At 35.6% G+C, this 14,307-nt stretch overlaps 1 protein-coding gene across 1 annotated transcript in view; it reads right to left on the reverse strand.

Moving 5' to 3' along the window:
- Positions 1–6,593: 6,593 nt before the first annotated feature.
- The window catches only part of LOC149065034 (propionyl-CoA carboxylase alpha chain, mitochondrial-like), a 68,471-nt gene continuing 60,757 nt past the window's right edge, over positions 6,594–14,307 (reverse strand). The window contains exons 21-23 of the mRNA XM_089254470.1: positions 14,213–14,278; positions 10,757–10,831; positions 6,594–10,648 (exon numbers count right to left, since the gene is read on the reverse strand). Coding sequence (XP_089110596.1) covers positions 10,502–10,648; positions 10,757–10,831; positions 14,213–14,278 — 288 coding nt within the window. The 3' untranslated portion in view covers positions 6,594–10,501. The remainder of the gene's footprint in view (positions 10,649–10,756; positions 10,832–14,212; positions 14,279–14,307) is intronic.

The raw sequence follows: 14,307 nt of genomic DNA on the forward strand, positions 1-14,307 counted from the left end.
TGGGTATTACGCATAGTCGCAGATAAAAGTGATAAATCTAGGGAAATCTATCAACGACGCTTGGGGTGCCATGCAAAATTGCTGATAAAAGCGATGCCCATGTAAAAGCGATCAATTTAGTTTAAAGCAAGTCCAGCTCAACTCTTCAAACACGCTCTGATCCAAAAAAAAAAGAAAGTCATTCTCCGAATGTCTTTGGTCTAAAAATCTGATTAACCATTATACCACTCCTATAAAGTTTATTCGTGCATAATTACATAAAAAAAATATTAGGAGTTATCACAGGGTGCAATAAACAAAATCGTGTCGATTCTCATCAATAAATATACGTTAAATGTTCTACAAATATCGCTCCCAAAGCCAGTTCGTTATGAATATGTACACAGACAATTGAGTTGACAATAAATTATAAGGTGGAAACACTACATGACTATAGAGAAGTGGATGTGGCTATTTTAAGGTCTGAAACGCCATTAAACTGGATAAGTGCTGGTACATAGCGACAGCACAATTGCATGTTCAGTGGCAAACAATCGCTCATGAATTATAAAAAAAACAAAAGGGTGACTTTCAGAACATGTTCCATCAATGATGGATTTATAGCGTTAAAAAACAAAAAATAATGAAAATCGTCCCGGGCCCCAGGGCTGGAGCCTTGCCAGCCCACCCTTTGTGGGGGCCATGGGTATCATCTACCATAAAGTCACTGGATTTTCTTTTGGGCAAATACCTGAATGAAAATTCTGTGATCATTCCCCCCCCCCCTCATCCCCGAGGAGTTTGGCAATTTAATGCTCATTATTTGCCGAAATAGCTCTTTTGTTGTACAAAATGAGACATTTCACCTAGATTTGGCACAATTGACAATAGAAACTCGCTTTTATTCCTTCTACTCGCTGTGTGGTGACTTTTTTTCAACGAAAACCAACTCTCATTTGCACTTTGACCCAAAAATCAGATCGTATGCAGTGATGTTCACATCTTTTCATTACTGAGCCTTTAATTCCTTTGACGTGAACGTCACGCGTGTATGAAGTTATATTCTTCATGTAACTTCCAAGATAACTAACAGAGGGCATGTGAACGTCACAGCATACGGGCCCACCGGGCACGGTCCGGGGGCCTCAAGCGAAGAAGGGCCTCACAAAAATTAGATCTCGTTGAAATTCTGAAGAATTTGCCTGGTAGGGCCTCGCAAAAATGACTTGGCCCGGGGGTTCATGGTGCACTTAAGACGGCCCTGCATACGGGTTGTGATTGGGTCCAATCACTACTGCACGCTCAAAGATATCTGAGGCTCTCTCTCTCTCTTTTATGATGGGAAAACCAATAAGAGGCCATGATTTTTGAGAATGAAATTGAGGGCTAGAACTTGTGCCAAGGAAATCCAAAAATTGATTCGTAAAAATCCCTAAGACCTTGTTATTTTGTGGCTTTTTCTCGACTTTCATGAACCCCTTTCCTTCATTTCATGACTTTTTCTACGATATGGTAAATGTCCTGTATGCTTTATTTGAATCTATGTGTGATTGAGAGTTTCTTTTTCAAATAATAAACAAACGAATGAAGAACCATTTCATATTTATTTCTATTCATACGAGATATGTATGGACGATAAAAACACAAAATATCAAAATAAACGCATCCACGAGGAAAAGATAGAACATCTCGACTCCAAAGTGTTTTTCCGAGAATAATATATCCAAGAATAACAAATATAAGAAGTGTATAAAATACGACTCTAAAAATTATAAAAACTAACGCATAAACGATTTGTATTGACATAAAGAATCTTGCAAGAATATACTGTCCATACATTTTACCCAGTGTGTGTATCTTCTACGATGTCTACATCCTTGTTTTGTCTTGGGGGTTGTTTTTCCCCCGATAGTTCTACCAAGACATTTACGTTGAGTTCAGTTATGAGAACAGTGGCACCTCGAACGCTTAGCCTCTCAACTCAATAGTTACGCAATTGAGAAAGATCACTTGAAATTACTCCGCAATTGCAACCACATTGGCCTAGGCTTTCGTGGCTGGCGTTATAAGGGAAAACAAGGATTTACCAGGCTGTTTGGCAGTGTTTTTCTATTTGTTTCTAACGTTTCACCTGCAGCTGTGGTGACTATTTTCAGGGTTGGGTTTTTGACATGACAAGAGCGTCAAAAACAGGTTTAAACTGTTGAAAACCTAAACTAATGCTTTTTGATAATGTTTTGAACGCAATAAGTATATAACATAATGAAAAACTTACTTTTTTTGTATATTACAATGTTTTATTTTTAAAGATTAATTTATTACAATAATTAAAACAAAATATTAATTGCAATTTTGAATTTTTTAACATAAGAGTCTAGAACATATAAAATATAGTTTTGTGGTTCATTTCATCCAAGCTACTGATTACCTGTGTTCAATTTGCTAAGTGGAATAGAGCTGCTTATTCAAAATATGTATGATAGGGGCATTACAGAGTTAGGTTTTAGGCTTCAGAAACTATTAATCAGTATTAAAGCAGTAAAAAACTTGTTGTCAAATAGTTTTTTTAACCTGATAGATAAGCTAAATGAAAAACACTTAATTTTTATGTACATTAAAGGGTTTTATATTCAGAATTATAATTACTGAGAACCAATTTTGATATTTTGCCCAAATTATATATCTGCCCAAAATTTTATTCCATGTAAAAATTCTCACATAGAATCTGTGTTAATACGCTATAATTAAACTCATTTATCTTCATCTAAAAATTTCTTAGAGCTCAGGTGTGTTCTATAAATTCTCAGAGTTTTAAAGGGTATTTTCAACCAAAGCAGAGCCGACAGGACTTGATACCCAAAGCAATTGTTTTGCACATTTAAAATTAAATACAGCTTCCATTGGAAAACCATTGCATTATAAATGCTAGTAAATATACCATATCATAGTGCAAAAGTAAGAATAATTAAGTTTGGCTAAGGATAAGTTACAGGAATTTCTTAAGCATCATATACAAGCTAGCATTGCCAAATTAAATGACATTTTAGTTCTACAATTCAGTATTTTGATCTCTAGATATATTTTAATGTTATTTGCACAATAAGAGTATCGTTTTAATTTAATAATAACAGAAATCAACATTACATACATGATGTAATAAACTTTTGTAAACACTTATCTGTTGTAAAAAGAGTACAGCAGATGGTTTATATCAACGCACATATATAAGCAGTTGAAGAAATTTTGGAAGGTCAAAAATCATCTTGAATCAGAGAATGTCAAATCATTCCATAGTTTTCCCTTCAGTGTTTATGCTATGCTTCATTCAAATTGTATATTTTATAAGGAAAAAAAACCATATATATTTTTGTGCAAAATAATTCTGTAGGGAATATAAAATGATTTTAGAATCATAAAATATTTATTCTTTTTATAATATAGTCACTTTAAACATTACATGCAATTAACGTGTGCATTCCCAATGGGAATTTTTATATTGAAAAGCAATATTTGAGGTTTTTAACAGTTTTTGACAAAGGTTTTTGACGTGACAGTTTAAACCGCGGTTTAAAACATCAAAAACTGCCATATGTGAAAAACCTGCCAACCCTGGTTATAGTACTACTGAGTACTAGCGAGGTTTGTGCTCACTTTATCAGTTTTTCTGGCTGCGGTTTGTTGCGATTGATTGAATCCCACCCATCAATCACAAAATAGTAACCGTTCTCAGCCAATCCAAAATGTGAGCATGAGGGATCCGGCTAAATCCAAAACAAACTACAGCAAGTGGAGCTGGGAAAAGAATTATAAGGAGGGCACCTCTGAAGATGTCCGCCATAGCTTCGGATGAAATGTTAGTAATAAATAGAAGACGATGCTAAACAGCCCGGTAAATACTTGTTTTCTATTGGAACAAATATTCTTAAAATAAATCTATTGAAAAAACACATTTCAGCTTTGAGAAGTTGAAGTAGAAAGTTCTCTGCAAAATATTCGTCCTGCAAGTGAAAACTACAGTAAAAACCTCGATTAACTGAAGTGATTGAGATGATCCTAGTCGTTAAAAACTAAAATTGCTGTGAAATCTAATTTGCATCAATTTAAAGGTCCAGTGAATGAATGAACTCAGCCACCAGACATATGCTGTTGCAGAGATCTCTTCCAGCTCAGCTTCATGTCAGAGTCTGGAACAAAGTAAAATATGTGTAACTAGAGGATTGCTTGATTTAGACACTGAGAAAAGAGTCCCACCAAACCTCTCTCCCCCTGCAGTATATGGCTTCAGCTGTTGGTGAGCAAACAATGGTATTCTCAAAATGGCTATTGTGGCTCTCTTCTTTCAGAGCTGTTTTTCCGACTGTCTTGCTCGTAATATCCTGGAGCAAGCTAGACTATGGTAGAATAGCATCTGCCCTGCTTGGAGGCAATTCGTCGCTTCTAGTATTCTGGGAATTACGACGGTGATTGGCCAAAGTGTGGGAAAAAACACACAAGCACTCATATATGTTCCAAAGCGAAAAAGAAAATTGTGGAAACCTGAAAAGGAAGACGAAGTGTGTGGTGAATTTTCTGAAATGTAGGAAGGCACTTTGAATGACATTGAAAGGAAGACATCTCGCAACCCTATGTGCAACTAACTATCTAACACCCAAGATTTGTCTAGCCCTAAAGTAATATATACTAATTATAATAAAACATACACATACAATATATATTTTTTGATGAGTTACAACATTCTTGCATTTTCAAACAAGCAATTACTCAAAAGCATAATCGCTGCTTACAATTTTGCACCATCAAAAGAATTTCTGATTTCATCGATAATTTTTTTCACCACTTCAGAATAAGGAGTTACTGGGCTGTTAGGCCATGGTCTGCTATTTCTTTGACATTTACATATTTCTTTCTGACTTAGGTTATAAGTCCTTCTCAATTACATGCCAGCCATGGCATGGAAGCCTACACCAATGCATTTTCCACCACTGTTTAATAGACATCTAATTCATATTTAAAAACATCTGATGAGCTCAACCCAATAAGAACGTATCAAGAATCATTGACACGGAAACCAGGTTTTATGTACCAGTACGGTTATGACTTTTGTTTGAATTTGGTGAAAAGAGAGGTTGAAATACGGTATGTGAACTTATTTTGATTTATAGTAGAGCCCTAAAAAGTCTACTTACAGCCTCCAAGTATGTTTCCCTTTTACCTCCATATTTAATGAAGAATGGCACATTGGCAGGAGAGGACAATTTTTCCTTTCAGTGATAAAGGACAATAAAAAGTTGCAAAGTATTCAATTTGTGGATTCAAATGGATTAATTAGCAGTTCGGGATAAATGAGGGTTGAAGGATCGAGGTTCTACTGTACTTCATTTGGCTCAGGATCCTGATTGATTTTAATAATTTTCATTTGAAATTCGAGAAATGTGTAAGTAACTTTCAAGGATTCAAGTCAAGGTACCACTATAAATGAATGTCTTTGCAAGAAAATCGTTCATTACTTATGCTTGAAAATTTACACAATTCCTTTAGAAATGCACAACTCATCTGCGAACAGACTTTTTTCTTCTTCTTCTGTTGCACTCTTCTTGAATTTGAATCCTCTTAAAGCGATATGTAACACCAACTATGATATATCGAAAAATACAATAACTTGTATAACCACGTATTCTGCAAGACAGCTTCTTGAGATTCGACAAACATTTGTGACAATGCCAATAGTAAGAAACTTTACATGGAGGAACAATGTTTCCTGATACAGACATGATAAGAAGAGGTATATGATAAAGACAAATAACAAAGAATTTCACTCATATGGACACAATGTTTCTTGCAACCGAGTTGTTTAACCGACACAAGCGAAGTTGACCCAGCCAGCCATGGTAGTGGCTACGTATAGGCTATATTATAAAGATTTTTCTGTGGGTCTAAAGTAGTGTTCTTCAATAGCTGATCTGCAGAACAGTGCCTGTCCATGGGAATTTCCTGTCGGTCCGTAAAATAATTTTGTTTATTTATTCATTTTTTGTCATTTAGCAAACTATTCATCCCATTCACTTTTTGACAGTCAACAGTCTGGTCGTTTTTTGACAGTCAGCCTGAAAATTATTCATCCCATTTTATTTTTGCAAACTAATTCTCATATTTATTAATTTTTTGTTGTCTACAAATTATTTCAGCATGTCCATGAAATGACCTAACTATTTTAACCGGTCAGCAAATTATTTCTGTTTGTTTCTTGCCAGTCTAAATTTGTAAAAAAGTTAAAAAAACACTGCTCAAAAACGCATTTGGATATTCATTATTTATCTTTACCATTAGTTTCTTCTTACCATGAAATAAACTTCACTAGATTAATCATTTCGACAGAACGCTGATATGATCAAAGCTCAATTTCAATAAAAAGAGAAATCAAGCGTCACCTTTATCTAGAAATGACAAATTCAGATCTGTACAGAATTTTAACTTCATTATAGTAAATGTGAATATGAATAACTTTCAATACTTGAAATAGAAATCACGCAATACAAATTTTACATTTTTTTCCCGTTCAACTTTTTCTAGAACAAGCCATGAATGTATCAACACATATAAAGGCAATTGGTGAATTAAAACATGGAAGCCCAGATTTATTTTAAAATCTTATCAATAAATACTATGAGAAAAATATTCACAATGGATCCTGTTTAAGAAGTACTTGTTCGAAATGTTGTTTCCAATACCGAAAGACTTCCTCTTTAACCCAGCAGTGTGCATGAAGTCTAACAGATTCCAGTTCTTATTAAAAATGGACCTATGCACATAAGCACTCCTTCCGTAGCTGCATTTAATGTCGTAAATAAGACTTTTCATAAGGAAAATGAATTAGAAATATAGAGTCTGCCTGATGTCCATTTACTTGTAATATTTTCAAGATATTCCAAATTTTTAATCAAAACCCCATTACTACTACTTTACCGCACACCAACTCAGATCATATATCACCATACAACAATTTCTAACCAGAGGAGTTGGGTGGGAAATGAAGGCCCCATCCATCTGTGTTTGCCCCAGGCTCGGTAGGTAAAGAACTTGCTTATAACGTTTTATGCCCGGATTCGAACCCATTGACCTTGATGGCAACCTTCATAGTGGAAGACAAGCATCTTATCACGTGAAAATGTTATTTATTTTTGTGAAAAGCGAAACAATCTAGTTAACAGTTAATTTTACACAAAAGAAATGGAATATTAAATTTATGTAGTTTTGCCAATTTGTATTTTGTGAAGAGTCTGGAAAACTGACCCAAAGTCCAGCTGGACAGAACACTGCGCTTGATATGTCTTTATTGTGTGACAGCATCTTAAGCAGGATCCGCTGTATTCAAAACAATCTCGTTAATGAGCATGGAATATGCATCTGATAGAAATATGGCACTAAATCTTTACATAATCATACTTCACAGACTAGATGTGTTTGGATTTTGTTTCAGCAGTTACAGACATTCCACGAAGAAGCTGTAACGCAGCATTGAGAAATATATAATACAAAAAAGTGCATGTATTTAAATGTACAAAATATACCATACCAATGGTAACTCAAGTTTCAATTCAAATGTTCCATAACAATTGAAAAAAGAAATTGCTTATAAATGATGGAATTTAATCCATATACAGGATGGTTATTATCAAACCAACCCTTACTTAGACCCATAGGGAGCTCGTTCTGGTTGATGTACAAAGTTGAAAAGTGGTACAGTCTATGCTTGATTTTACGAACATGCTCCTCTGTTCCAAACAAAATGCCAGAATTCAATCTATTTTACGCTAATTTCTATTAACTCGCTATTTTAAAAACTTGTCTTTCTTCTGCTAGACTAAGTATTTCTGTTATTTTATTGTTCCAGCTGCGTCCAAACTCAAATTTAAACTTTCTACGTGCCTTAAGAGAAGATATGGGAAGGAGGAAGAGAGGGGAGTTAGAGAATTCACCAATTTTTCATCACCAACATGCAGGTCTTTTTGCGAATATGTGCAAAGAAGGAGGGTTCGATTGTTAGAGGAGTGACCATGAAGCAGCATACTTTAACAGCGGATTTATATAAATAATTCACTCTTTCTGCAGTATGATTGGACAAACTGGTGGTTTGATAAATGGTGTTACAGGGCCTGCAACTATAATTTTGTGTTACTTTGCCACCCTCACCACTTTGAAATGATTAATTTTACAGTGTTTTTTGTTGGCCACCGAAACTTCTATGCCTCAAATTTCGCCAACTGGGCCAGTGGTATGATACATTAGTTCATTGATAACACCATTGCTGAGTGTTATCAATAAACCAATGTTTTTATTTGAACTCCACTTCACCAAATAGTTGTTAGTCTACTTTCCTTTTTGCAATGTCAACTTCATTTAATCACAGAATGTATCTAAAAGTGAGTATGAAACAGTTCTTTTCAAGGATTTTGGGGAGTAATCTCTTCAAGGCCCTATATCTATGAAAAAAGCATACAGATTGTGTGTGAATAAAAAAAACAACAAAAAAACCACAACATGCCATGTTGCTGCGATTTCTCAAAAAACCCATCGTGCTACTGTTGAACATGCTATAGAAGGCTCAACTTGTTTAACATGCTTCGAGCATGTAATTGATGCAAATGAAATGCACATTGAATGAATGCCGTAATTTAATGAAGTCTTATGTTTCCAATATCCTGATTTATGTTCTCCACACACCACTTTCTCACCTATTGGTCAAAATTTTAACTATTATTTTCTTATTATGGGCATCTTTTTTCCGCCACCTCGTTGGGCATTTTTCTATTACAGTCTTTGTATTTGTATTACATGCTTTTTCGTGTGGCCCATATAACCTACATAGTAAGGTTCAACTTGATACGTCAACCAGAAAAGACTCTACATAGTAGGTCTCAGTGAGGGTCAGTTTAACTGTAATCACCGTGTATAATAATACCACAGCTGCCAACCCTGGGAATGAACATTAGAATGGATTTTCGCAAGGATGTGATTTGTTTACAGAAACTTTACAGATACAAATATATAAAGTAATTTCATTAACGAGGTATGGATTTTTCCCATTCATGGCAGTAAAATAGTAGGGATTCTCCCTCCCAACTATCTGAATTGGAAGAACGACCAAAAATTCTGACTGTGATGTATAACTGTATCAAAAAAAATATTGAAGAAAAAATCAGATGCAAAAAACCTGACACCAAATGCAAGGGGGAGTAAGCTGAATGAAACTGTCGGAAACAGATTTCGAGATTATGATTCATTGGTTGAACAATCATAAAACAAAAAAAAAACAGGGCATTGTGCCAGCGATCACCTAACACAGTAGGATAAGTCGCTGTATCATTACTAGGTTCAAATCAAAATCACCATCAGGTCTGGAAATGAGACACAGACCTACTCAAAATGGGAAATATGGTCATTCTATAAGAAATTTGTCCCAATTATAAAGGCCGGATCGGTGCAGCAATTTATTGTTTGGCAAATTTCATGATCTCCTTGCCAAAATAAAACAGAGTGCAACGGTGACAACCAATGTTACTCATGCACAGTTTGTTCTTTTCCCGTTGGTTGGGGGGGGGGGGAACAGAGTTAACAGACTTTCATTGGTTTAATTCTGTGGGGGGGGGGGAGAATTCTACTCTGAAAGCAGGGTTTTTTTCCTTTCTGCAGTAGATATCTTCTTCGGGAAGATATAAGAATTTTCAAGGGACAGCTATGATACACATATAAAGGGTGTTGCCTTGAAGTGGGGGGCAAACTCAGAGAGGGTGATATTAGACCTCAAGGGGAACAAAAATTGTCATGCAACATGATATCACAAATCACAAACCATATTTAATCTGTGAAAATCACAAAAATACTTATGAAGACACCGCCTGCACACCTGTATCTTTGAGCACGTCCAGCAATCGTTACTCCATCGCTGTGCAGTGACCTTTGCGGCCGCAACTTTGAACTCCTCTGTAATCATTTCTCTTAATCTACTTTGACATTGAACTGTGCTTGCTACAATAGCTGTATTGTAATCATGATTCCAAGTAAATGCTTTTTGTACTTATTATTGTACTTTATTTTGTACATCACAGGGTGTGCTGTAAGCATGCAACCAAATAAATGTTTTTCCTACTTATTATTGGCCTTTTTGACCCGCTCAACATCACGCCCTTCATAAGCATGTTTGTGATTTTCATTGGTAAATGTAGTTTACAATACCATGTTCCAATGGCGATTTTTGTTCCTCCTGATGCTTAATATCACCCCTCTGTGTGTCACCACTTCAAGGCAACACCCTGTATACGAACTAACCATTTTACAAATGCTGGAATGAGAAAAGAATGATTTACACCTAGAAAGAGTCATCTTATATTGTAAGGGATTCAAGGTTATGACGAGAAACGGTGTCAATTTGATTAAGATCTAATCCAGTAAGGTTTTTAAATTTGTCCTGTTTGTTTTATGTGTCATGTGTTTAACAGAAGATTGTCCGGCCTTTGTGGGCTTGCTATTCTATCTCTATGAGGAGCTGGTCTTCTTCAACAGCGTCACCTTCCTTACAATGCACAGACTTCACTTTTCCTGTGATACCTATCGTCAGGCTATTTTGCATTTTCATGGCTTCGATGACACAAACTTCTTGCCCTTCAGCAACCTACAGATGAAACATAAAACATATGACCATGTTAATTTTGTGACTTAAGTACTGATGGTACTGCACAATTTTTTGTACAAAAAATTATTTTGTGCGGGGAAAACATACTGTATCACCGACTTTACAGGCCACAGACTTCACCAAACCCGGCATTGGAGCGGAAACCACTCTTGACACATCAACCTACAAATAGGAATGGCACAATATTTGATAATAGAAAAGCAAGTTTATACAGTAGAACCTCAATAATTCAACATGCAAATAACTTGACAATTATTGCTCTCATATGGTGATCATGGTACTAAATTCAATGTGGGAAGAAACCCCTTTAACTCAACACAAAGATAGCCAAGCCCCAATCAAGTTGACTATGATTAACATTCTGTTATTGCAACTAATTTTTCGAAATTACCTGCGAATTGGTCAGTGTATAAATTTTTACGATATTTCTCGTCAATTGTCGCTTGTTGGTAGAAAATGCTTTGTCCTACTTCTAGGTAGGATCATTTCCCATTTTTTGGATTCTAGAAACTCAACCTGTGGACTACGAAAGTCACTGATAAGCGTAGATGATATCTGAAATTTTCGAGCGAGAGATGGTTGAATAACATTAAAAAAGTATTTTTGGAATCAAAATTTCCAAGTTAAAGAAATGAAAGTTTTCCTAATTTTCTGCAATTACACTGCTCAGTTGCAAATAACAGATATTTCGATACACTTATGGTTTTTTCACCAGAAATCGGGATTATTCAAAAACTTTTCGTAGAAAATTGCAGATAATGTTTTATATTAATTTGCAGATGATGAAATGGAATTTTTCAATTACATATATAAGTACAGAGCTGTTGAATAGTCTTTACTTGTTAACTAGGAGAAGATCCTTTAATTGCTTCATTATGAGGACTTAAAGGAATCGAGGCTTAAAGTCCAATCCGCACCTTCTTGTGGTGCAGCCTGTAAGTAGCCATGTTTAACACGTGGTGAACGGACACGGATGGGCTTCCTCTAACCCGCACTGGAAAGCGTGGAGGATTACAGCCAAAAACCCTCTAAAAAGAAATATGAACTCTGTCAATAAACTAAGGCCCTCAGTCCCCAGCAGACTGAGTGTCCCTGGTTACATCAGCAAGACATGAAGACAGAGGGTGCTAAGAATCTCTGGATTGGACCAGGCTGCCATAAGATTATAACCTTGGCCAAGTATAACGAACGATCTCTTTCTTCAGAAAATCGTTTGCAGGAGTTCGAAGAAGAACTGGAAAAAGAATAAATTGGGCCATCTTAGGCATCTGTGAAATAAGAAGAAAAGTAGAGGAGAAAATCAAACTTGCCAGTGGACATGTATTTCACTACAGAGGAACAGACAATGGAAGAACCAGTGGAGTAGGATTTCTCATTCATAAAAAGTGGAAAGATCACATAGTTGAATTAGATAGTACATCTGATAGAGTTGCAAAGCTGGTTATGCAAATATCAAGCAGATACCGGATACAGATTAAACAAGTCTATGCACCAACAACAAGCTATTCTGAAGAACAAGTAGAAGACTTTTATGGAGAACTAGACGAGCTGCATAGTAAAGGAAACCATCATATCAAAATAGTAATGGGTGACTTCAATGCCAGAATTGGAGAGAGAAGAAATGGTGAAAGCTTAGTTGGAAGTCATGGTTACGGTGTACGAAACGACAGAGGAAACCGACTCGTTGAATTTGCAGAGAGCGAACAGTTATGCATCATGAATTAATTTTTTAAGAAGAAACCCCAAAGAAAGTGGACCTGGAGAAGCCCAACTGGAGCAACTAGTGAGATCGACTACATCCTATCTAAGAAGCATCCAACACTGCGGTGTTCTCAACAAATTGAATACAGGAAGTGATCATTGATTGGTTAGATGTAGAATAAGGCTTAACACTAGAATGGAAAGAGCAAAACTTATCAAAAATAGAAATACTGTCATCGAAATATGGTAAAGCTTCAAGAGCATCGACATAAATTCCAGTTAGAGCTGAAGAATCTATTTGATTTAATATATAACACCACTGAGGATGGACAAGATGTCACCACAATGAACAAAACTTTAAACACCACCCTAAAACAAGTAGCAAAAGTCACAGAATGGAAAAATTTAGAGGAGAATTTCATCCAGCAGTGGATTGAAAATGGTTGCTGATGGTGATGATTCACCTTTGTAATTTTTTTTCTTTCTCTTTCTATGTTGCCTTAAAACTATGTGCTTATTAGTAATGTAATGGTTGTTGTTGATTATGATGATATAAGTACATGTTTACGGCAGAAATAGTGTTTAAAAATTGAGAGGAAGATATCAAATTAAACCTCACAAACTTGACACCCACTTAAGTCGCCATGCCATCGATACTTTCATGGTGTCAAGTTATTAAGATTCCACTGTGTATCCAATTAATATAATTTGTAAAAAAACTAACTTTACAGTGGGACATCCCAAAAGTAAATTCAACGCTTAATCACAAACAAGAGACATACAATGTCATAACTCTCTGTTATTTGTTTTACGTAGTCGCAACTGACATAGATGCATTTGCTGTTATGGTGCAATTAAACTCTAAACCACTAAACCACGCTTGCACATTAATGTAAACATTCCTCTGTAAAAACTTCTAATGAATCAGTGCATTTCGGAATGTGTATATGTGTTGTGTACCAAATGTTAAGTTTAGTTTCTGAAGAATGGTTACTTTGGATGTTGTATCAAGCATGGATTTGTTTTTTCAATGTGGTAGCCCTGATTGCTGTCTGTGAAGACTTTTTAAATGAAAGATTGGCTCACATTTGCACCATAAAACTACCAGCAGCTTGACAAATTTTTGACATCCTGCTAAACCTAAGTGACAACTTAATATTGCCAAACTTTGACATCACAATCATTTCACGGGACAAGATACTATTATTGCAAAGGTTACTGTGAATGTTTGTCACACACTTCATTCTTTGACTACATTCTCGGATAGTGCCTTGCTGCTATATTTTTTGCAAATTCAATTCAGTATGGCCATATCTGCCCGAGATTCAAGCACCACATTCCCTATTAATGGTAGCATTTGGAGAAATAAGTCTTTTTAACGGAATCCTTCTTCCTATGCTATCATAGTACTCCTACCAAGTTTTGTTGTTTTTTTGATAGTTAGATCAAGTCTCTCGAGAAGACTCTGAGTAGTTTAATTACTAACACCCTGCATTTATGTAAAGCTTCCAGCAAATACTACACACAACTAAAGAACAATCTGGATAAGTACAAAAACTATACCGGACATGATTTAGACAACAAACCTTCTCTAGAGGCTTTTTTCATGCAGAAAAAATTCATTCCACGACACCCATTCATAAGTGTTTGAGTTATTCATACCTTACTCATTTCGACACTAGCTGTGCCTTTTTTAATGTTTGTTATGGCAATGTGTGTGTGTGTGCTATTTATGTGTCGTTCATTATTTGCCTCTTAAATAAAAAAAAGACATAATTAAAAGTTATAGAAACAATTCATATTCACGGCAGGAAAATACAGTAGAAAATAAGCATAAATTACCTGAGGTTTTTCTGGCATAAGTCGTTCGAATTCGGCAGCGACTTCCGTCAATACTCTAACATTGAACTAGAATTAAATTAAAATAAGCAATTTCA

Source organism: Pholcus phalangioides, unplaced genomic scaffold (assembly GCF_987345545.1).
Source record: "Pholcus phalangioides strain wild (caught in Gottingen) unplaced genomic scaffold, Ppha-v1.0 ptg000041l_1, whole genome shotgun sequence".
In the NCBI taxonomy this organism is placed as follows: Eukaryota; Metazoa; Arthropoda; class Arachnida; order Araneae; family Pholcidae; genus Pholcus; species Pholcus phalangioides.